Source organism: Oreochromis aureus, linkage group 7, assembly GCF_013358895.1.
Source record: "Oreochromis aureus strain Israel breed Guangdong linkage group 7, ZZ_aureus, whole genome shotgun sequence".
Lineage (NCBI taxonomy): Eukaryota > Metazoa > Chordata > Actinopteri > Cichliformes > Cichlidae > Oreochromis > Oreochromis aureus.
The window spans coordinates 38,096,552-38,120,209 of NC_052948.1; the positions used below are offsets into that span (position 1 = coordinate 38,096,552).

The 23,658-nt window shown below is 38.6% G+C and overlaps 3 protein-coding genes and 1 pseudogene across 4 annotated transcripts; 2 read left to right on the forward strand and 2 right to left on the reverse strand.

Annotated features, from left to right (window-relative positions):
* The first annotated feature begins 544 nt into the window (after positions 1-544).
* LOC116324974 (katanin p60 ATPase-containing subunit A-like 2) lies at positions 545-7,889 on the forward strand. Its single transcript, XM_031745773.2, has 16 exons — positions 545-699; positions 2,239-2,309; positions 2,646-2,812; positions 2,934-2,970; positions 3,423-3,513; positions 3,603-3,701; positions 4,007-4,072; positions 4,274-4,351; positions 4,690-4,788; positions 5,237-5,300; positions 5,383-5,501; positions 5,612-5,703; positions 5,783-5,893; positions 6,230-6,392; positions 6,536-6,638; positions 6,731-7,889. Exons 1-16 carry the CDS (start codon positions 649-651, stop codon positions 6,868-6,870), a joined length of 1,551 nt encoding a protein of 516 aa, XP_031601633.2. The 5' UTR covers positions 545-648; the 3' UTR covers positions 6,871-7,889.
* On the forward strand, positions 6,818-12,696 carry LOC116324956 (annotated as a pseudogene).
* A 67-nt stretch (positions 12,697-12,763) lies between these two features.
* hdhd2 (haloacid dehalogenase-like hydrolase domain containing 2) lies at positions 12,764-17,267 on the reverse strand. The gene is made up of 9 exons (XM_031745766.2): positions 17,160-17,267; positions 15,393-15,502; positions 15,038-15,140; positions 14,647-14,752; positions 14,276-14,360; positions 13,871-14,036; positions 13,626-13,676; positions 13,258-13,321; positions 12,764-13,097 (listed from the first exon to the last, which is right to left on the reverse strand). The coding sequence occupies exons 2-9, from the start codon at positions 15,491-15,493 to the stop codon at positions 12,994-12,996; spliced, it is 780 nt and encodes a 259-aa protein (XP_031601626.1). The 5' UTR covers positions 15,494-15,502; positions 17,160-17,267; the 3' UTR covers positions 12,764-12,993.
* Positions 17,268-20,349: 3,082 nt separating this feature from the next.
* On the reverse strand, positions 20,350-22,842 carry ier3ip1 (immediate early response 3 interacting protein 1). Of its 2 annotated transcripts, none has more exons than XM_031745781.2 (3): positions 22,696-22,842; positions 22,254-22,355; positions 20,350-21,094 (listed from the first exon to the last, which is right to left on the reverse strand). In XM_031745781.2, the coding sequence occupies exons 1-3, from the start codon at positions 22,784-22,786 to the stop codon at positions 21,039-21,041; spliced, it is 249 nt and encodes an 82-aa protein (XP_031601641.1). In that variant the 5' UTR covers positions 22,787-22,842; the 3' UTR covers positions 20,350-21,038. The 2 variants fall into 2 exon arrangements, with proteins under 2 accessions (XP_031601641.1, XP_039470421.1); XM_039614487.1 differs by having other exon boundaries at positions 22,250-22,355.
* Between the last annotated feature and the right edge of the window lie 816 nt (positions 22,843-23,658).

Consider the following 23,658-nt stretch of genomic DNA (forward strand, 5'->3'; position numbering starts at 1 on the left):
CCAACTTAGCGACTTTGTCGCTATATTTAGCGAGTTTTCAGACCCCCTAGCGACTTTTTTTCTTTAAAAAGTCGCTAAAAAAAGACGTGAAAGCGCGTATCGCTTTTACTCTCAACAAGCAGCGGGTGCTGTAACACAGTCAGTTCTTCTTTTACTCTTTTACTCTTATGCTGTTTTGTGGATCACAAGGTTTAAAACTACTTATAAACACACACACACAAAGTAACTCCGCCAGAGTGCCTATTTCGGGTCACTTTTGCCGGTCCAAGCCCGGGTGAAGGAGCAGGGTTGGAATTGTGACATTAAAAAAAACAATAATTGCTAAAAGAAATTTAATTTGTAGTTCTAAATAAACTCTAAATGCATTTAGGACGTTTTTTACTCACTTTATGTCTCTTCCACGATGTTATTTCTCTCTCCAACAACATAGGTTACAATTATATTAGCATGACAAATTATGCAAATTAGGTGATGACGTCATTTAGCGACTTCTAGCGACTTTTAGGACAACCAATAGCGATTTTCCTTACTGAGGAGTTGGCAACACTGGCCCCGAGGGGAACGTAAGACCCGACAGAACTACACGGTGGACCAACTTCAGCATCACTTAACGAATAATATCGACCTTACGAATTTTTTACAACAGTAATGGAGCTCAATTATCAGTCAATGAAAATCGCCCACCAGGCCCGAGAGGCGGTGAGTGAACACGGGCTTTTGTTTCTTGTTGTTTTACGCAAATTTGACGCACAACTGTTTTCAGATATGAACTTGTGGCTATCTAACTAGCAGTGACAGTGAACAGATGGGCACTGAACTGTCTGGTACTGCAAGCAGTGTTAAGCTAAAGGCATATGTATCCAGGTGTTGGTCGATTTGTAACACATGTAACGGGATTTCTATATTGTCGCTTTCACGAGCATTGTCGTTAGCCGTCGAGCTAATCGTTATGCCAAGTTCTACATGCACTCGTGCCACAATAAAGCGGCTGCGTCCACTGGTTGCCTAGAGACAGCGTCAACTGGTTGTTGTTTGTGGTGGGCTGGCCCCCTCTGCTGGCAACTGTGTTTTCCCTGTATTTCCAGCCCTATATAAAATATTCCTCCTCCACATGTTTGAACCAGGGAAGAGAAGAGAACTGAAGCATTAACGAGCACAGGCTAACTCGTTAGCTGATAATTAGTGGCTACATTTAGTTAGACCACAGACATAAATAAATACTTTAGGGAGTGTCATTTCCATCTTTATTGTCTGTGCAGGTTCTTAGTCATCCGGGTCATGGCAGTCTTTAAGAACTTGTAAAAAGAAAGCAGCTGGACTTCTTTAAGTTTGATGATGTTTCATCTTTCACCCAAGAGGTTTCTTAAGTTCTAAAAACACAGGTGGAGGGTGCAAGGTATTTAACCAATAGTGGGAATTTTCACAAGCTTAAAGAAGTACAGTTGCCTTCTTTTTTTTCAAGCTCTTGAGACTTCCATCTTTACTGAAATTAGGCATACAGTTCAAGCCCGTGGGTAGCACAGTGGTAAAGAGTTTTGCCTTCCAAAGAGGTCTATCCACAGGCCAGCTGGAGTGTCTCTGTGTGGAGTTTGGATGTTCTCCTCGTGTCTGTGTGGGTTCTCTTCAGCTACTCTGGCTTCCTCCCACAATTCAAACACATGGGCATTAGGTTAATCAGTGACTCTAAACTTGATCATAAGATAGGAATGCGTTAGCCCTGTGTTAGGTTGGCAGCATGTCCACGGTGTACCATGCCTCTCACTCTATGACAGCTGGTACAGACTCCAGCCTAATGGTGACCCTTAATTGGATAAGGCGAAGTAAAAGGATGAATGAATGGAGTTCCAACCAGTATTTGTTGAGTGCTGTGGCTCGCTTGTGTAAAGCTTTTGCTATTATGCATAGCACCATGGCCTAAAATAATACTGTAAAATGTTATATCTTGCTATAACCTATATATAGAGTGGCTAATTTCTTTGCATTTCAGTGATTCACTTTAAAATTTTGTTTATCCGTAAGTTGTGACACTTCATATCCTTCTGTTAAAAAAATCTGAATATTCTTCTAAAATGTTTTACTTTTGGGGGGAGTGTATTGGTCTTTATTAGATCTATCTGTTCTTCATGACACCTGTGACAAATTGAACAATATTATTTGGTAGTTATTTCTCATATAACAGCTCCATTTGAATTCCCCTTTTGTCCCCTTGTTGCTGCTGTTTTTGTTGCTGTCCAACAGGATGAGCAGAGGACCGAGATGAGGAAGAAAAGTCTCCTCATCCTCATCTATCACCACCTGCTGGGGCAAGGGTCAGTATAAAATTGTGTGTGTCTGGATGCATCAAGTGGTGATCAAAAAGATGAACTTTTCTTTTAAGTAGGTTTTTAGCATCAGGTTTAGATACAGACTTTTAAAACAGGTGGGTGAGTTTCTTTGATCAGAGCAGGTAGAAAACATAAATTCACTCTTTGTTACTTCAAAACAGAATGGCATAATGCAAAATGGCATTGCTGGTTTATTATTGGATAAATGGTAACAAACCAACCAAAAGGTCATATTTGTATGTCTGTATAGAAAAAGTGAAGTGCAATTCATCAAGACAAGCACATCAAAAATCTGTTCCTTGCAATGTGTCTGTCCACCAGCTATGTAGCTGCAGCAGTGGCCTTGGACCAAGAGACAAATGGAGGTGTGAGGAGGTTCGAGGTTAGCGATAACATCGATCTGGAGATGGTGTTGATGGAGTATGAGAGCTACCACTACGTCAAATTCCAGAAGTATCCCAAACTTATCAGAAGAATAGCAGAAGCAGGTACAAGAACTCTGCTGAAACACTGAGAAGCAATGAAAATTATATCTCATGTTCTGTAAAATTATTAAAAACTAACTTATAGTCTTAGCATGTTTTTTTCTGATATTTTTTTTCTGTCCAGGTGAAAGAAAATATCCAACACGTAGTGCAACTAAGAGGTGAGTCAGTCATGGACCAAGTATGCTGTCCATACATACTCACAGTAGAGGTGGGGAAAAATCGATACAACATCGAATCTCAGTATTTTCTGTGGCGATATTGTATCGATAAAGCAACACAGACTGTCTTATGGCGACATTTAGGGCAGCAAAAACAAAAAACTTATTGCATAAAACAGATATTGACAAGATGAACTTTGAGGAGATAATTTGTAGTTGAAATGGGTGATAAATTGCAAATATGTTATTGCAAAACTCAGCATGTCACAAAATGTTAAAAATCACAATAATAATTATGAGTGAAGTATTGTGATAATATTGTATCATGGGTGTGTCTGGTGATTCCCACCTAAATATATAACAATAATAGTGAGCCTGCCATGCTGCTAGTCCATGCATGACAGTTAAAAAAAACAAAAAATACATGTGTTTTGTTTTTTATTTGTCCCCAGGAGTCCCTGTTCAGCTGTGAAACCCCTCCCAGAAATCAACCCATCCCAGAACACAAACACAGGAACTGGAGCAAAGAAGCCAGCCACTAGTGTACGAGAAAATGTGGAAAAATGAAGTCAAATCAAAACAACTCTGTACTCTAGCTAGCAATTATTCTGACATTTGTGTTAATTTCCTAGGAGAATGGCACCTATCTTGCTCCACAGTCATCGGACTTTGGTCTCAGCGTATCCTCCATCAAAAATAGACCAGCTGGAGAGTGTGCCACAAACAGGAAGGTACTGGAGAAGTGAATACTCTGAGAACAGAAGCAAACCTCATCGTCCCAATTGAAGTTAATCACAATTTTTTCTAGCGCGACTTTTATGAGATGGTTTTCATTTTACGATGATGCTGCAGCAGGATGCTAACAAAATTGTTTATGTTTAATTCATTACAACATAAACAAGCACCTTTATGATTTGGGGTTGATTTGGCTGTGCCAAATGCACAAACATAAAAAAGAAGTCCTCACCCTTTTGAAAACAAAAATACTACTTTCACTTTTGTTCCTATTATGTTCTCTTATGTATCTTGGGGGCAGATAACTGATGCCAAAGGTGTAATCCAGGATGCTGTCAGAGGAGCTGGGATTGATTCAGACCATATGGTATTTATGCTGGAGCCTTTGAGCTAAACTGAGTTATAAAAAAGGTCATAATATTCAGACAAGCTTCAAACAACTGTGAAACGTGTAAAAATATATTTTGGTAACAGTCTGAATTGTCCAAAATTGTTAAAATAAAAACAATTTGAAGGCTACAAAAAGTACAAAATGTCTACTGATAATAATAAAAAGTCTATGTTGCAGGAACGCCTACTGAAGCCCCTGAGTGGCTTTTCTGGAATGAGTGGTGAGATGAGGGAACTAGCTACGATCGTCAGCAGGGTAAACACACACACACACACCTTAATAAACAAGCCTGGGGAGAAGCTGATTTTATCTTAATTTGTTCCTTGGAATATAATATAAAAATATGAAAATCCTCCATATGACTCTTGCTGAATGTGTCCACTACAGAGTACCAGAGGGCTTTGTTTTGAATGAATTGATCTTTTGTATTAATGAAGGCCCAGGCTCTATCCACTTCCCATATCTGATGTTTCATTCTAAAAGACTATTTACGCAACCGGGACGTGTGTGGGGGGCCAATTTCTGGCTTATGTCTTCCACATGCATCACTCACTCTCTGTTGTGTGTGTGTGTGTGTGTATGTTTTTCCAAAGGACATCTATTTGCACAGCCCCAATGTGCGATGGGAGGACATCATCGGTCTGGAGGATGCCAAGCGATTAGTCAAAGAGGCCGTCGTTTATCCCATTAAGGTGCGGCCGCTACCCGAGCATGCTGGTATTTCAGCTCCGGTCGCCCATCTTCGATTCTGAATACATCTCTTTTAAAGGGCTTAAAGAGAAGTTGGGCAGTGGGGTCAGGCCAGTCTATTAGACTAATATTAAATCTATACCTGGGATATTATGGCAACACAGATACAGAAATGGATAGAAAGACACATGTGGCATGCCATGTAGAATTTATTATACACAGCCACAATCACGGCCACAATCACACAATTTGTGCTTCTGCGAATAGATAAAAACTGCATCATCAGACTTATCAAGTTTCTTTGCACAGAGCTCAATTTGCTATTGGTGTGCTGAAAATGGAAATGCGGTGTGTTCTCATACTGAGCTAGGATGTGATTTACCCAAGTTGTATCTATACTGTTTTGTTCATGTTTCCCCCTCATTCTTTGACTCAGTCTCTCCTCCTCAGTATCCCCAACTCTTTACAGGCATCCTGTCTCCATGGAAGGGTTTACTGCTCTATGGTCCCCCGGGTAAGGACTCAAGTGCAGGATATTAAAAAATGCCAGGGGCTCACTATGAAAACTTACCCTTCACATTCCCTTACACACGTAGGTACAGGTAAGACATTGCTGGCCAAGGCCGTAGCTACAGAGTGTAAGACAACCTTCTTCAACATCTCAGCTTCCAGCATTGTCAGCAAGTGGAGGGGAGACTCTGAGAAACTGGTCAGGGTAGGTTGTCATTCAGCAATAGGAAGAGTTTTACAAAAACATTTTTGAAAACTATACCTTGGGGGGGGGGTGTCTAATTAGTGTAAATGATTTAATACATGTGTCTGCAGGTTCTATTTGAGCTGGCCAGGTACCACGCTCCATCCACCATCTTCCTGGATGAGCTTGAGTCAGTGATGGGCCAGAGAGGAAGCAGCATGGGGTGAGCTCAACCACAAAGTGCAGTAAAATGTAGATGTGCCACTGCTGCTGTCCACAAAACCTCTGTTTACTGCTTTCAGGGGCGAGCACGAGGGGAGTCGCAGGATGAAGACCGAGTTACTGGTTCAGATGGATGGACTAGCCAGATCAGATGACCTGGTTTTTGTACTTGCTGCCTCCAACCTACCTTGGTAGATTAATCACATGCACATTTGGACTTACTGGCCTTCTGTTGCATTTACAAATGAATAGGAAGACAGAATAATACAACTCACTATTTTTGCTGTTTCAACCCTCCTCATACATTTATTGCCAGCATCATCTCAGCCTGATTTTAACATTCATTCATTTTTCTTGCATTGAATGCATTTGAAAAGAGGCCCTTCATTTTCTTGACAAACACAAGAATATGATGTTATGATGTCAAAGTCACAGCTGTATAAATAAAAAATGATGACTACTAAGACAGCTATAAAGTTATGACAGTTAAATCTGCCTTTGTTTGTTTCTAATAAATCTTCTCTCAGGGAACTGGACCATGCAATGCTGAGGAGGTTAGAGAAGCGGATTCTAGTGAGTCTTCCCTCTTCACCAGCTCGCCAAGCCATGATTTCTCATTGGCTGCCTCCTCTCAGCTGCACAGGAGGGGTGGAGCTACGCACTGTGCTAGACTATGAAGCACTGGCAAAAGTGTGTATGGAGTTTGTCAAGTGTTTAATCATTATGCTTAACAATTTTTCTATAATTAATATAATTTCATAAATCATATATGTTATCTGGAAGGAAATGTGTTCACTCATGTGCATCTGTACATTTGTGTGTTTTATTTCCAGGAGATGGAGGGCTACTCCGGCTCAGATATAAGATTGGCATGTAAGGAAGCTGCCATGAGACCAGTTCGAAAGATCTTTGATGCTCTGGAGTCACATCAGGATGGTAGGACAACACACACACACACACACACACACACACAAGATTGACCCCTACACCAGCCATCTTCTCTGTCTTACTGTGATTCTCTTTTACAGATGACACAGACATGCCTGCCATCCAACTGGAAACTGTAACAACAGCTGATTTCCTGAATGTGATTGAACACACCAAACCCTCAGCGCGAAACCTGATGGACAGATACACAGCCTGGGAGAGAGAGTACCAATCTGTCTGACACTAGTACACATAACATGAATGTAAAGACCTTCATACTAACGCCACTAAATGTGATGATAACTTGTTTTTACTGTTACAAATTTACATCCTGCATTATACTAATAATTTACACAATGACTATATATTAGTCTAAAATGTTTCCTATACTTTGGATATTTGTGACAAGCTACTGCAGGTTGGAACAGTGTACATTTTAATAACTGTGGAGCTTTGAAAAACTGTTTTTGACATGCAGAAAAGATTTGTTCATTGATCATTTGTTTTCTTTTTTATTATTTGAAAACAAAAAGTATACAACCTAATACAATAAAACTTTGGTGACTGGTACTTTGAGTCAAACCACTATGGCATGACTGTTTTCGATTTATCAGGATGTTCTGAGGAAAATAATTTCAAATCTTAAGTCTCTCCACTGTTGAAACACTAGCAGTGTTTACTTGTGCAAATGAAACCGGAAGGTTATTTTTACTTGACGCTCAAAGCAGATTCTGCAGGATGTGTTCAACAGCATCTGGGAAACTGTCACATGTCAGGTGGGGAGCTGGGCTTATTTTATTCTCATCGCCTTCTCTGTATTTACCTAAAACATAACAGGAGACAAGATGGTTAGCAACAAGAAAAAAAATTATGACAGATGAAGTTGCAGTAGGGAATTATTAGTATCGGGAAACAGGATGGGAATGCTAGTCTATCAGATTCCGCGCTGCTGGTTTAGCAATCAGATTCACAGTGACTGCCAGCAACCAGACAGAGAATAATAATTTCCTCCTAGCAACCAGTGATTGCAAGCACTGTCTAGGCCTGTTTGACTAGGGCCTGACTAAATGACTTTTCAGTTTTTAAGCAGAATGCTCTTTTTCAGATTATTTTCAGTTTATTCATAATAATTCATAATAACGTCCTCTTCATTGTCTCCCTATTATGTTTTAACTGCATCTTCCTTTGTTTGATTCTATTCTCCCAAAAAACTGCATTAGCAGTGTGTATGCAATGAAATTAAATGCTTATTGCAGTGTAGAAGGCTCTCGTTCCTTCGGGTAACTCTGTGTCATTTATTCTATTCTTTCCTCCTTTTGTTTTTATTCTCTCACCTTATTTTCATTGGCACGCATGTCTTTCGACTCTTTTCTCACCTTCTTTTTTCCTTCAGTGCAGTCTTTTTGTCTTTGTGCACATTGCCTTTCCTCTAAACTTTACTTTGAGACTGAGGAAGCAGAGTACTCTGAAATGTACTATTTTCTTTAAGTGAGTCACTCCTGTTTCTGTGCTTCATCACATTGCGAGTGTTGCAAGCAACACCTGACAGCCTCTATTCAGTTGTTTTATTTTACACATGTAATGGGATTTCTATACTGTTGCTTTCACAAGTGTGGTAGTTAGCCGTTGAGCTAATCATTAAGCTAAGTTCTGCATGCACTCATAGCCACATTTAAGTGGCGGCATCCACTGGTTGCCTAGAGACACCCTCAACTGGTTGATGTACACACAAACACACACCTTAATAAACAAGCCTGGGGAGAAGCTGATTTTATCTTAATTTGTTCCTTGGAATATAATGTAAAAACATGAAAATCCTCCATATGACTCTTGCTGAATGTGTCCACTACAGAGTACCAGAGGGCTTTGTTTTGAGTGAATTGATCTTTTGTATTAATGAAGGCCCAGGCTCTATCCATTAGACTTACCCGATGTTTCATTCTAAAAGACACCTATTTACGCAACCGGGACGTGTGTGGGGGCCAATTTCTGGCTTATGTCTTCCACGTGCATCACTCACTCTCTGTTGTGTGTGTATGTTTTTCCAAAGGACATCTATTTGCACAGCCCCAATTTGCGATGGGAGGACATCATCGGTCTGGAGGATGCCAAGCGATTAGTCAAAGAGGCCGTCGTTTATCCCATTAAGGTGCGGCCGCTACCCGAGCATGCTGGTATTTCAGCTCCGGTCGCCCATCTTCGATTCTGAATACATCTCTTTTAAAGGGCTTAAAGAGAAGGAGGGCAGTGGGGTCAGGCCAGTCTATTAGAGTGACATTAAATCTATACCTGGGATATTATGGTAACACAGATACAGAGATGGATAGGCAGACACATGTTTCATGCCATGTAGAATTTATTATACACAGCCACAATCACACAATTTGTGCTTCTGCAAATAGATAAAAACCCGCACACACACAGAAATAGATGCACACACTTTTGTCATCATCGCCCAGACCTTTCTCATGGATATGATGACAACAAATCAGGTTGTCTGCATCCTCTTGACATTTACAGACGAAGATGAGGACTGATGTGTCCATCTCCTTGTATATATTCTGCTGGCCTGTTTTATTGAACATCGTCTCTCTGCCTTCCCACAATCCTAAACTTTTGCTCCCATTATTATTCATTCTCTGAGCTATAGGTCAGTTTGGTCATTTGAGCCAGCCTGTGTTTGCCACCTAAAATTTAAACTAATTTGTTGTGTGTGGTATTTGCAGCACTGATCAGCTACAAATCAGGCTTATCAGGTTTCTTTGCACAGAGCTCAGTTTGCTATTGGTGTGCTGAAAATGGAAATGCGATGTGTTCTCATACTGAGCTAGGATGTGATTTACCCAAGTTGTATCTATACTGTTTTATTCATGTTTCCCCCTCATTCTTTGACTCAGTCTCTCCTCCTCAGTATCCCCAACTCTTTACAGGCATCCTGTCTCCATGGAAGGGTTTACTGCTCTATGGTCCCCCGGGTAAGGACTCAAGTGCAGGATATTAAAAAATGTCAGGGGCTCACTATGAAAACTTACTTTACACTGCCTCACACACGCAGGTACAGGTAAGACGTTGCTGGCCAAGGCTGTAGCTACAGAGTGTAAGACAACCTTCTTCAACATCTCAGCTTCCAGCATTGTCAGCAAGTGGAGGGGAGACTCTGAGAAACTGGTCAGGGTAGGTTGTCATTCAGCTATAGGAAGAGTTTTACAAAAACGTGTTTGTATACTATACTTTGTGTTTTGTGTTTCGTTTTTTAGGTCTGATTACACTGATCAACACTGAAATTGTTACTGACCTAAAAAGGTCCTAATCTGTAGTGTCTTGGTGTGCTGAACACAAATATGAGCATGAAAATATTTTATTTGCTCTCGTTTGGAAGATATTTTATATAGTTTTTTTTTCTCTGTTTCACTGTGTACATGTATCCAGTAAGACTGTAACAACATCCTAAATAAGCATAGAATGATGTAATATTGCATCACATTGGATAATACCATCATGTACACATCATCCAGAGTTTATTCCATTATTTCCTGATGCAATGCAGTACTACTGCCAGGCAGCTGCTGAAGTAAGCTGACATCAGCAGTGTACTATACAAAGCCTAGCTGGAAAATTTGAGAAATATTTCAGACTTCATGGGATACAGTTTAAGCTACTGTTACATAAAATTGTCTTTATTTTATCCATTTAGTTACAATACAGAACACTAATGCCTCAAAAGTGTGTTACTACTGTGGACAATTTTTGCTATATTTGTGGGGAAATGACATTTGCCAACCAGAAGAAAGTATCACTTCTCAAGTGAAGAAGGCATATCGTCTTTACTTCGGATGCAAGATTGGCGATCAAGACAAGCCTTGGGCCCCGCATATATGCTATGCTACATGTACAGCACAGCTTTTACAGTGGTTAAATGGCAAAACACCATCAGTCCCGTTTGCAGTCTCCATGGTGTGAAGAGAGTCAAACGACCACACAAATGATTGATGCAGTATCAGAAACTTGGCTGCAATATGTCTTTAAAGAGTCACTTTCTTCATTCCCATCTGGATTTCTTTCCTGACAACTGTGGTATGGTTAGTGAGGGACATGGTGAAGTTTTTCATCAATATATCGCAAAAATGGAACAAAGATACCAGGGAAAATGGTCCACTACCATGCTGGCTCACTACTGCTGGACACTCCCCAGAGATGCTCCTGAACAGCTGTACAAGAGACAGGCTAAGAAATCTAAGAAGTAGTCTATGACTTGGTTTTTTACAGGTATTAACCATAGGCTATTACTATTGGCATACATTTCGTGATGTAAACAATAAATATTGCAGATTACAACAAAACTAGAGCCAATTTTGCATTTTGACTGTCATATTTGTTTTGAGCACATAAAAACTGCTAAGAAATGACTCATTTTATTCAGTAACATGACTTTTGTACAAATATGTTGACCATGTATGTAGTGTAAATGATTTAATACATGTGTCTGCAGGTTCTATTTGAGCTGGCCAGGTACCACGCTCCATCCACCATCTTCCTGGATGAGCTCGAGTCAATTGATGGGCCAGAGAGCAGCATGAGGTGAGCTCAACCACAAAGTGCAGTAAAATCTTGTTGCGCCGCTGCTGCTGTCCACAAAAACTCTGTTTACTGCTTTCAGAGGTGAGCACAAGGGGAGTCGCAGGATAAAAACCGAGTTACGGGTTCAGATGGATGAGTCTTACCTCTTCACCAGCTCGCCAAGCCATGACTTCTCACTGGCTGCCTCCTCTCAGCTGCACAGGAGGCGCTGAGCTATGCACTGTACTGGAGTACGACGCATTGGCAAAGATGTTTAATCATTATGCTTCACAATTTTCAATTACTATTTGATTTCATGAAATTATATATGTTATCTAGAAGGAAATGTGTTCATTCACGTGCTTCTGTGTTTTATTTCCAGGAGATGGAGGGCTACTCTGGCTCAGATATAAGATGGTATGTAAGGAAGCTGCCATGAGACCAGTTGGAAAAATCTTTGATGCTCTGGAGTCACATCAGGATGGTAGGACAACACACACACACAACCTGCAGCTGAATGTAGCAATAAATGAATGAGCTGGTGGTAGAAACAGATCCCAACCCTCCCCTGTCTGCATTGGTGGGACTGATGTCGAAATAGTCACATCCTATAAGTATCTGGGAGTTCAACTGGATCACAAGCTATAGTGGTCTGCCAGCAAGGATGCTTCCTACAAAAAGGGTCTGCGCTGGCTTTACTTTCTACGAAGGCTCAGATCCTTTAATGTATGCAGCAGGCTGCTCTATAAGTTTTATCAGTCTTTTGTTACGAGCACCATCTTTTTTGCTGTAGCATGCTGGGGTGCAGGCATCAAAGCAAAGGATGCAAACAGACTGAAAAAAACTCATCAGGAAGGCCGAGTCTGTTGCTGGCATGACGCTTGCCACCCTGGAGGAGGTGATCAGTGTCAGAATGCTGGCAAGACTGCTGGCAATCATGGACAATGACTCCCATCCCCTCCATAACACACTGGACAATCTGAAGAGCAGTTTCAGCAACAGGTTCCTTCAACCTCGCTGTCTGAGGGAAAGTTACAGGAGGTCGTTCCTTCCCGCTGCAATCAGACTCTTTCATTCATCCACATGGGTCAGGTCCACACATGTGGAACAGAATTAATCACACCTCAGTGCACCCTGTCACTTTTGTACACCACGACGCATATTTGCAAACATACTTGTCCTTTTATATTTATACTTATATCTCTATATTTATCTTAATATTTATCTACCAGTATCTCTGTTTCTACATATTATATGAGTGCTTGTTGTTTGTTGTATATTTGCTGCTATGACAACTCAATTTCCCTCTGGGATTAATAAAGTTTCTCTGATTCTGAAAGTCAAGACTTACCTCTACAACAGCCATCTTCTCTGTCTTACTTTGATTCTCTTTTACAGATGACACAGACATGCCTGCCATCCAACTGGAAACTGTAACAACGGCTGATTTCCTGAATGTGACTGAACACACCAAACACTCAGCACGAAACCTGATGGACAGATACACAGACTGGGAGAGAGAGTACCAATCTGTCTGACACTAGTACAGCACAATTAAAAAAAAAAAAAAATGCTGGTTGAATTTGTTTTCTTTTTTTTATTATCTGAAAAAAAATGTACAACCTAATACAACAAAACTTTTGTTATGGTGACTGGTACTTTGAGTCAAACCACTATAGCATGACTGTTTTCGATTTATCAGGATGTTCTGAAGAAAATCATTTTGTATCTTAAGTCTCTCCACTGTTGAAACACTAGCAGTGTTTACTTGTGCAAATGAAACTGGAAGTTTATTTTTACTTGACGCTCAAAGCAGATTCTGCAGGATGTGTTCAACAGCATCTGGGAAACTGTCACATGTCAGGTGGGGAGCTGGGCTTATTTTATTCTCATCGCCTTCTCTGTATTTACCTAAAACATAACAGGAGACAAGATGGTTAGCAACAAGAAAAAAAATTATGACAGATGAAATAGCTAGAAATGTATCTTCTAATAAAGACACCACAGTGGAAGAGAAAGCTGAAGGGATCAGCTGAAGATGAAATGAGAAGCTGACTGTTTCTCAGCTCACCGGTTCTGACAAGAATACCCAACATTCCTGCATTTTGAGCCCCGCCTACATCATCTCTGGCGTCCTGTTGGAGAAAACAAACAAACAAAAAAATAAAAAACACAGACCTACTTTTAGTAAATTGTGAGGGTGTTAATCAGTCACAGGCTGGTGAAGAAATAGATATCACAGGGCCACTCAGTGTAAAGACCACAATTTTATTTTAATGTTACCACTAGGAAGAAAAAAAAAAGATTTTTTAAAATTATTATATCTTGTAAGAGGTACTAAAACTGTCAACAGCAACAATAACATTACAAAAAATGGTTATACTGTATACAAGAGAATGCCAAAAGCTCACTTTCTGTCAAAAATGATAATATACTTACATCGCCTATCATGACAGCTTCACTGGGGCTACATCCTAAATCAGACAGAGCCTATTTGAAGAAATGAGAAGAGGCTTCATTGGTTGTTAGTACCAAAAAGCATTAAAAAAAAATTCAAATACTACACACAAAAAGATTGTATAGATGCTATAATGTCAAGTAAGGCTGTGTTTTGACGTATCTGTTATAAAATCAACAATCGTCTTATTACATGAGGAAAAAAAATTTCAGAATAAATTCCACACCTGTGTAAAAAATGTCTTTTCAGGCTTTCCAACTACAGTAGCTTTACAGTCGGTGGCATACTCCAGTCCCGTCACGAAAGGCCCGGGTCCGAGGGCCAAACCATCCTTACGTTTGTAGTAGCGAGCCTTATGGATGGCGATGAGAGGAGCTCCATCTAGAATCATTCTTGAAAGAAATACACATTAAAAACAATTACATTTTAGAAAGCAAAAATACAAACACCAAGTTTATTATATGGTCTCATTTTTCAAGAAATAAGACATAACTGCTTTGCTACTACTGTATATCAAAAAAATACATAAATAATACAAAGTATCTGATATTTTTGAGTAAAAATATCAGACACACTGAAGATTTTGTCTGATATATATGTCAGCTGCTAAACTTATGACCAAGTTTAATACCTGAAAGCCTTGTTGAGTGTGGAGTAGTTGAAGTGATCAGGAGCAAGTCCAATGACGACAGCATTCGGCTCTGACGTCTCAATCCCTGCAAAAGGAAGAAAAAATTAATAAAACTGGAGGTTTTATAAAAAATTATTATTCATCTATATAATTTTATAGTAACTGCTAAAGAGATATAGATTTATGAATTCTTTATGCTTCATCTTTAACAAAATGCTTGTAGAAAATTAGAATTTTTTATAAAGCTATAATGTCTTAAACATAAATAGTTTATCCTATTTGGTTACTGAAACAAATGATAAGCAAAACAACATAAATTCAGGTCTACCTCTCTGTCACTCACACACCACCACACACTCTCAACTTCGTACCAGTGAAATCTTCCAGGGCGCTGTCTTCCACCAGCAGCAGGGGTCTGTGTTGTTTCTGCTCTAACAAACTCCTTGCTGCACTCAGAGAAGTGAAGATCTCATTTTCCTGTACAGTAAAGGTCATTTTTCAAGATCACATTAGGCAGCACTCTAGAGGTCAAAATGGCATTACAGTCCTTTCAGTTTGTTGATTTATTAAGTAAATCACCAGTTTTGCTTTTCTTTGCCTAATTTTGACTTCTGCACTAACATTTTTTTCATCACTTTACTTTTGGGAAAACACAGACATTGCAAAACAAGATCACAGCGGCTTCCCTTCTAAAGGTCATTTTGATTTCTTTTGGTATTGCAGTAAAAGTATCTGCTATAAGAAAGGGTGTGGCTATTTCACCTGGAGGTTAAAATTGAGGCGTTTCAGCCTTTCAAATAAGATCCTCTTACTCTCCTTGGTTGTGTTGGTCACAAACTTGACAGCTACAGACGCCTGCCGTAACCTGATAATGCACAAAAACATAAAAGCAAACATCTAGCAATTCAAACTATGTTTACAATTCACAGCACTCTATCATAGGAAAAGAACTGATCTAAGATAAAGATATGCAGCAAGCACAAGACAGAAAAAGGCTTTTGAGTAGTGTTCAAGTAATATAAAAAAATAATTTTCAGTCCTTCTTTTCATTCATAAAGTAACATCCTGACTCTCAATGCGCCATTTTATGTCTGATTTATTCCCTCCTGCCATCTACCTGTTAAGGGCATCCTGCGCCCCGGGCACTGCTGTGTCTTCTATATGCAGAGTTCCACTCAGGTCAATGAGCACAGCCTTCAGCGCTCGTCTGCCTGCCATCCTGGAGGCCTGCACAGGAAAGAAAGGCAATGATGTCACAAGCAGTCATTTTCTTAATAAATTAATCTGTTATTTTCATAAGGAAACACTAAATATTGCAATATAAGGTGAATGATATTCTGTAATCTAAATTTATCTACATTTATTCAGATTTAAAGAAAAAAAGCGCAGTATTTACAAAGTCGGAATTTGGGACATTTCCTTTTTGTTGTTGCTTAAACTAATGATCAAAATCCTCTTTACAATGTTTTCACTTGTTGTGAACAAATCTGAAAGAGCACAAATACAGGATGTTCTTAACATTTTAGATAACACATTAGATAAGACCTGTTTGGAACGCAGTATCTGATTACGATTTCTAAACCGCTACATATGACCATCGTCCACTGTAAATGGAGCTTTAGTTGGTTTTTAAAAAAAAAAGCTTATTCTTTGATAATAATTTATTATTTTGGAGATTATATGTTTATAATCATAATTCACAGTGGTGGTGGCAGAATCTGTCAGATTACTGGACAAACTGAGAGGATTACTCACCAGTTTCTGTTATGGGTTTCTGCCGAGAATACAGATTTACGGATCTGTAGGTATTTGATTTCAGGCTATGAGTCCCTATTATTTAGACATACTTGGATTTCCGTCGTGTAGTTATCAGTGCACGGGTACAATTAATGCTCTTAATACCCACCTAAAACCACACACACACAAACGCAGAGCGTGTAAGACTACGTATCTAACATCTGCAGTCATCTCTACAGACAACAGAAAAAATACTGAACTGTCAAGAAAGTGCTAGGATAAAAATAATAAACCTGGTTTATGTGTGTGGTAAAGGTACTAAAGCATAACCTAAAGATGTAACTTAACAGGCTTGACAAGTCTCTTACATTCAGGCCTGATGTATTGTACAACATTACTCCACTTTGTATGTTTATTTAATATCTGGCACACTTGTAGTGTGCGTACAGTGAAGTGGGAAACAGGCAGGAAAAGAATAAAATCTAACACATATTCGTATCTCGTACACATTTTTCGTTCCATATTTAAAGCTTTCAGCACTTACGATGCGTGTATAATTGTACTAAACATTGTAATGGCTGGTTTTTGAGAAAACGTGTATAAACTGATGTGTTGTCTGTTTGACCACTTTAATGTGTACTATCCGTGTGATCATTTAATCGAATAAAAGCATACATAAAACTGTTAATACATCTTTGAATAAAAGTCGCATTAAAACATCTCATGACAAAACTTTGAAGCTTTGAAGGTTTGGCCCTAAAACTTTCTGCTTTGAGAAATTAAAAACCGTGAACAGTAAGGAGCAGGTTTTCTTCTTTTGGCCACTTTAGTTGTCAAAAAATTGGGAGATAGACAAAAACACAAGGGGGAAGGTTTTTTTCGAAAGCTATTTAGTATTTTAAATAATATTTTTGAACCACTCTTTCAAAAACCGGGTTTACATGCTGTATCAGGAGAGTTGTAATGTACATAATAACAATAAGTAAGCTTTAATATTTTGTGATGAGACAGAAAATGGTTCGAATGTTTTCGGAATTAAATACATGTCACAATACTTAAAAACACCTTTATTATTAATTCCTAAATGAGAGAATTAATAATAAAAGTTTCCATTTATATAAAAGGTACAAAAGCGCTAAAAACTGACCTATTGAGAGCGTAAACAGCCTGTACAGCTAACCTTCAACAGCATCAGCAGCAGCAACCCTCTTACTTCCTGTTGACGTTTTCTTCTTCGTAGATTTAAAACGGGTTTGTTATGTGGTCACTGCTGACCCCTGCAGCTCAAATGAAGTACTGGATTATATTTTCTCCACAGAAAAAAACTTGTGTTCTACATTTTTGTGGAGAAAAAAAATATCTTAGTACCATATGTTTAATATCCCTCTCTCTTGTCAATATCAATCTCTTTTTGACGTGTTATTATATCTTTTTTTTTCAATTTCTATTTGTAATCAGTTAAGAGGTTTTTCCTTAACCACTTAATCACTCATTAAAATAATAAAAAACATATGTGTCCCATCACACTAACAAGTAACAGATGTATCGCATTAGTAGGTCGCTCAGTGCATTCGGATAGATTTAATATGGTGGGAGGTATTAACGCAGCGATAAAGACCTTCTCTCTACAGGATGCCAGAGGCCGCTGATCAAATCCTCTTTGCATGTTACCTCCACATAGTGAATAACAACTGTTGTTTTTTTAGCTTTCAGGTTTTATTTTTTGCATAAATATTTTGAAGAGCACATGATAGATGTGGAAAACATGAAAACATAAGCTAATCTCACAATGTAAATTTATTAAATCTGTACAATGTCTTAAGGCCCTTCCTACAAAAACACAACTTTAACGTGTTGATGTGTTTCTGATTTTAATTGTTTTTTTTAAGTAGTTCTTTCTTTTCACACTTCCACTGGCTCTTGCTATTGATCTGTTGTTATTAAATTATAATTTCACCTGTAACAACTGTAGGCTTCTCTCTTCCCTGCACTTTTTTCATCTAATATGTATTTTAAAAACTCCAATCAGCAATTTGATCTGTGTTGTGTTTTGTTTTTCTTTAATCTCTGTTGTATATGTTGTATTCTTTCACAGTATGGGTATTTTTCTATTATAGCTCCAGTAAATTATATTCAAATTGTGAATACTTTTCGAATTAAACTTTAAAGTAAGCACAATGACCCACCACAATTCTCTCAAAACATATTTTTGTGATTTATTATTAAGCCCCCACAGATCAAAACACCACACATCCTGACCTGTGAATTGCAGACACATATTCAGATATAATTGCGTGTTTGCTTACATTTTTTTTTTCTGACCTCCAAGCTAAACGAATCACATATCAAAGTGGCTTTACAGCAAAAATCTCTCTGATAAACATATGCTTGTAATTCCAGCAGATCCCCTTTTGCCCTCACGCCCTCCTCCATCTAATGTTAATAAAAGTGGAGCTTAGCTGGATAGGGAATGGTGATAATTCACTGCATATGGAGATTATTAATGATGTGGAGCTGGACAGACAGAGAAAAAGGAAGATGAGAGAAATAGTGTATGTCAATATTTACACAGTGATGTCCTTTATCCAGGTATAAGTGCACACTTTTGGTCAAGTTAAAATTAAAAAAAAGGGAAGTTTGTTAAAAATACTTGTAATAAAGAGTGATGCATCTGACCCTTGTTCCCCAGTAAATCCAAACACAAAGTTGCTATTTATTAAATGTATCCAGCTAAGACATATACAAATACTCAAAATTTTAAATTCCTTATTATGTGTATGTAATACTGTTTCTTTTCTTTTAATTTCTCTGTAGTCTTCAGGAATAGTTCTCCAGGCATCATGAAGGAGATTCAAAGCTCTTCTTTGGATGTTGGCTGCTTCAATAATACAGATGCTTGGGCTCTGGGAAGGGCAATCCATCACTGAGTGATTTATTTACTTATCTTAATTCTAGGTATGCTTTTTACTGCACTGCATGGAATCACTGAAAAAACTGAAAAATACACCTGTTGCTATTCAGCTTTCCAGATGGTATTGCAAGGAGAGTGAAAATCCAATGGTACTTTTCAAGATTCATAGTTTATTGTCATATATACTGCAAAACACAAGTGGTTACGCTGCAATGAAATTCTTACTTTGCGAGTTCCCTTCACACAACTAAATAAACAACTAACTAAAAAATCTCCACTGTGAGCACAGAAAATAATAAATAGAGTTAAGTTTATTTAGTTGTGTGAAGGAAACTCACAAAGTAAGAATTTCTGCATTCATAATTCCATTTTGATGAGATCCCCAAAACCAGAGACTGAAATGAAGCCCTCATGTGTTCTACAGATGACTGTAAACACTCACCATTTCATCTCTTTCCTGACCTCCTCCTTACATACTGAGGACTATCACTCCATGAGACCCATTGCTGCTGTTTTTTTGGTTCAGTTCTTGTGCAATTTGGCATATCTCAGTCCTTTCTCACTGTTTTCCTTGCTTAACCACTGCTTCTTGACAGCCACCCTTCCACTGAGACAATTTCTGATGACGTTTTTCCTGTTCCTTAAGGACACGACTTTCAGATACTGTTTATCCGTCTTAGGTCCTCCACCTTGCCCAGTTTCCTCGGTACTTTTAAGGACACATTGCATGCTGTGCCAGAATATTCTTTGCCAAGTTCTTGGCTAATTGCTCTTTGGGAATCACCTTGTTTTATAACACTCGAATCTCTGGCATTTTTCTTATATTCAACTAAAAATGGGAACAAATTGTGTGTTTTTTGACAGGCTGCTAGTAACAAATTGCTTAAAGATACAGTTTAAAATTGGTCCTTTGCTAAGTTGTTATACGTAGATATAACACTGGTTTAGAGCTTGAGTTAGGTGCATTTCGTATGATGGGCTTAACAAACAAAACCATTCTTCTGAAAATAAAAAAATAAAGTGTAAGGAATGCACTGAAATGAGTGCAAAAGCAGCCAATAGGTTCCAGGCTACTTAAAGGCCTTCAGAATTCCCAAAGAACTGTGGTTCAAGACCACTTTAGAAACATAAAAACAAACAACAACAACAAAAAAACAAAACAGGAAGTGTCTCAAGACTTCTGCACAATACTGTATGTGAATGTGTAAAGCCACCAGGTAACCATAAACTACCGTATTTTTAAATTCAGTTTCACATTGGTCACCAATGTAAATCGGCACCATCCTGACACAGTGGAGAGGCAACATTTATCTTCATTACTTGCTACACATCTAATATTTCATTCATCAACAAAACAGCTGGAAGTTTTATCGAAATGTCATTTGTTTCCGTTTGTCTGCTGTCACACACAGAAAGCAACATAATATAAGGAATTCCACAACACTGAGTGATACATTTATTTCAAGACAGTATCTCAATTTTTGTGGCACTGAAGTGTAAACAGTTCAAAATACATTGGTCGGAGCTGTGCTTGGCAGCATTGCTTAAAATTTACATTTATACCATTTAGCCTTTTCAGTCCTCAGAGGTGGACCAATTACAAATCAACTCAGCACATATTTAAGAGATTTGTGAACTGTGTTCCTTTTTGAACCTGCTGTGAGTTGCCCCATAAATGTTTGAAAAAAACAAAAACAAAAAACTTTGCAGGCCCATTTTACAGTAAGAAGTGTCAACCAATCTGTCTGTACCAACATACAGGATATTTAAATACTGATTTAAAAAAAACATTTGCAAATGATATGATATTGGGGATCAAGATGAAACCATCATCCTATGTGGTCATGACTTCAACAAAATTACATCAATTTTGTCCTTTTAGTTGTGATGAAACGCAACAGGAAGTCTGCACCAGCTACTTTTCAGTTCTTCTCTTTGCATTTAAAAATCTGCAGTTGATCTTCTATTTCAGCGCCGGTCATGTGAGAAACATTTCCACCCTCCCAATAACTGACAGTGGCAGAAGTCTCTAAATGGCAAAGAGTTCAGGTTTTTGTGCGAGTGGCTTTTCATTGGCATGTTTGTGTTCGTCCACCTAAGTTTGGCAGGCGAAGATCAACCAAACAGCAGCAACAGGACGATGCAGGCAGAATTCACTATTATCAAAGGCACTGTAAAAACAAAAGAGTACAAAACACAAAGCAATCAAACTGATTCCATCAGCAACCGCAGAAATATTACAACTGCTAATTCTTGACTCAAATGTTGCAGAGTGAATTAAAAATTGAAGAGCAAACCAGCAATTTAGCTCATTTAATACTGAGTTATTTAGGAAAAAGTTATTTGATTTTGTTAACATCAGAAAAAATGTTTGTTTACAGTCATGACAAACTTAAAGTCCGCCCTCTTTCATTTTTAAGATTTTGTGTATTAAACAAAAAATCCTTAGCAGATCTTAAAAATAGGCAAATGCAACTGCAAATGAATAATTACATATGATATATTACAGTAAGTCATTATTTATTTAATGAAAGCTAAGCCAAAATGCAGAAGCAGTGTGTGAAAAACTAATTGCATCCCACGATTGAGCAACTTGTAAAATCACCTTTCATCAGTCTCTAACATCATTGTGGATCGGCCCACTCTTCTTTTCAGGGTTGCTTCGGTTCATTAATATTTGTGGTCATTCATGTACACACAGTTCTCTTAAGGTCCTGCCACAGCATTTCATTGGAGTTGAGTTTTGGACTTTGACTGGGCCACTGAAGCATTTGAATTCTTTTCCTTTTTCAGCCATTCTGTTGTAGATTTGCTGCTGGGATTGGGATCATTGTCATCCTGATTGACCCAATTTTGGCCGTGATCAGGTCCGGTGGGTGCAAAACAAGCCCAAATCTCCACTTTGGTCTTGTCTGTCCAAAGTAAGTCATGCACCCTCTCCGTGAGGTCCTCCTCTGACACACCAACCCTCTGAATGTCCTCTTTCACTACATGAAACTCATAAATCCTGGCTATTCTGGTCACTGTGTCACCTCTATCTCTAAACTATATATAACAGCAGGTCTCACTACTGTCTTTTAAACATTCCCCTTCACTCTTCCTGCCACAAATCCCTCTTAACACTCATCTCCACCGACTCCACCCCGTCTCCCCTCTCTTCTTCACCTCTCTTGTGCACTGTCCGCTTCTTTGAATGCCTGCCCCAGGTTTTTAACCTCAAGCCTTCACTACCTCTACTCTGTTGTAGCTTCACAGTTACAGTTAATCTGAGAGTACATTTACCTATTTTTAAGATCTGCTAAGGATTTATGAACAATGCAGCTTACCGACCTCTCATGACAGTCCGGACTGAGCGGATGAGATTGAGAATCTGGGCTTTGATTCCTGGATCATCTCCAAAACCTCCAACTCCCTGGTCAACACCCCAACCAACTGCAGACACACGGAGAAATAAAGGAGAAGAGAAAGTACAGGAGACAGATTACAAAGATGGGAAGAAAGATGAGAAACACCAGTAAACGAGATAGCAGATGCATGTATACGTGTTTATTTTCCAGTTAAAAAAAAAAAGATCAGCAGCTTTAATGTTATTCAAAACATTGCATTTTTTTTCTGTAATGCTTAAGCCTTAATTTCGTCCCTATAAATCCCAAACAGGAGCCTCTTCATTAACCAAGAGGCAGCCAGCTAAGTGTATACGCGTAGCTAGCTGCTTTTAACCAGTTATTTCACTATATGATGTACGTGACATAAAATACACTTAAACACTTACTCTTGCTGAGAAATCTCTCCTCATGCAACACAGCGATTGCATTGGTACACAGAATAGCGGTCTGGATGAGAGAGTAAAGAGTAAACGCCATGCTGGCAACTTCTTCTTCTCCTCCTCCTTCTTCTACCGCCACTCCCAGAGATGCTGCTGCCGTAAACAGGCATGCCGACGTCGTGCAACAGAGGTACCCGCCCACGGGTGTAAATGCAAACGCTGAAGGGTCGCTAGATTTTTTTTGTCTCGTAAATAAAAAAAGGGGACTTTTAGTTCCATTCATTCCTTTATTTTCGATTATGTGGGAATCAGCTGCCATATTACTGCATAGTATTGCAATTCAATACTAAAATCCTGAAAAGAATAACAGCAAGATAAAAAGGTACCTTTTAAATTCTTTTTTATATAAACTTTGTTTTTTTTTCTTCTCTTTTTGAACACCAAATTATATTTTTAAAACACACACACATGCAATTACTATTAAGTGACCAAATCACTCAATTACTCTTTTCTTATACTGCTTCATTGGTGTTTTTCATCCTATTTTCATGTGATTTACCTGCCCTGTTGTTTCATGTTATTTTAGCTGTTCGGCTGTTGTTTTGAATTGGTCTTATAAATCAGTTTGACTTCACTCTTACCTTTTTTAATTTTTTTTCTCTACAGCATCTTTAAGAGGCAACACAAGCACGCATGCAGATCCTTAAGTGCTTGCTTGTTGCAAACTTCATTCACTCAGTCACACACATACATTTACACAAGCACCTTTTTCTATGGCTAAGCACTTTTAACTTAACAGTCCCACACTCACACTCTCATGGATGCACTGAGCATTCGGTATCTTGCTGAAGGATAGTCTGACATATAGAAAAACACTTACTTCTGACTAGTCAACAGCCCACTTCATCTTCTGAACCACACCTCCCACAAAACATAAGTTTGCATTTAACCGGGATCTTCTTAACAGCC

What these genes read in the sequence shown, in the direction of transcription:
- LOC116324974 (XM_031745773.2), top strand. Translation starts at nt 649, where the DNA reads ATGGAGCTCAATTATCAGTCAATGAAAATCGCCCACCAGGCCCGAGAG. An exon ending in GGATTGATTCAGACCATATG is followed by an intron (nt 4,073 to 4,273) that starts GTATTTATGCTG and finishes TCTATGTTGCAG; the next exon opens with GAACGCCTACTGAAGCCCCT. An exon ending in TAGCTACGATCGTCAGCAGG is followed by an intron (nt 4,352 to 4,689) that starts GTAAACACACAC and finishes GTTTTTCCAAAG; the next exon opens with GACATCTATTTGCACAGCCC.
- ier3ip1 (XM_039614487.1), bottom strand. Translation starts at nt 22,786, where the DNA reads ATGGCGTTTACTCTTTACTCTCTCATCCAGACCGCTATTCTGTGTACC. An exon ending in GGAGAGATTTCTCAGCAAGA is followed by an intron (nt 22,356 to 22,695) that starts GTAAGTGTTTAA and finishes GTGTGTCTGCAG; the next exon opens with TTGGTTGGGGTGTTGACCAG. An exon ending in CGGACTGTCATGAGAGGTCG is followed by an intron (nt 21,095 to 22,249) that starts GTAAGCTGCATT and finishes TTGTTTTTACAG; the next exon opens with TGCCTTTGATAATAGTGAAT.
- hdhd2 (XM_031745766.2), bottom strand. Translation starts at nt 15,493, where the DNA reads ATGGCAGGCAGACGAGCGCTGAAGGCTGTGCTCATTGACCTGAGTGGA. An exon ending in ACACTCAACAAGGCTTTCAG is followed by an intron (nt 14,037 to 14,275) that starts GTATTAAACTTG and finishes ATTTCTTTCAAG; the next exon opens with AATGATTCTAGATGGAGCTC. An exon ending in AAGCTGTCATGATAGGCGAT is followed by an intron (nt 13,322 to 13,625) that starts GTAAGTATATTA and finishes TTTCTCCAACAG; the next exon opens with GACGCCAGAGATGATGTAGG.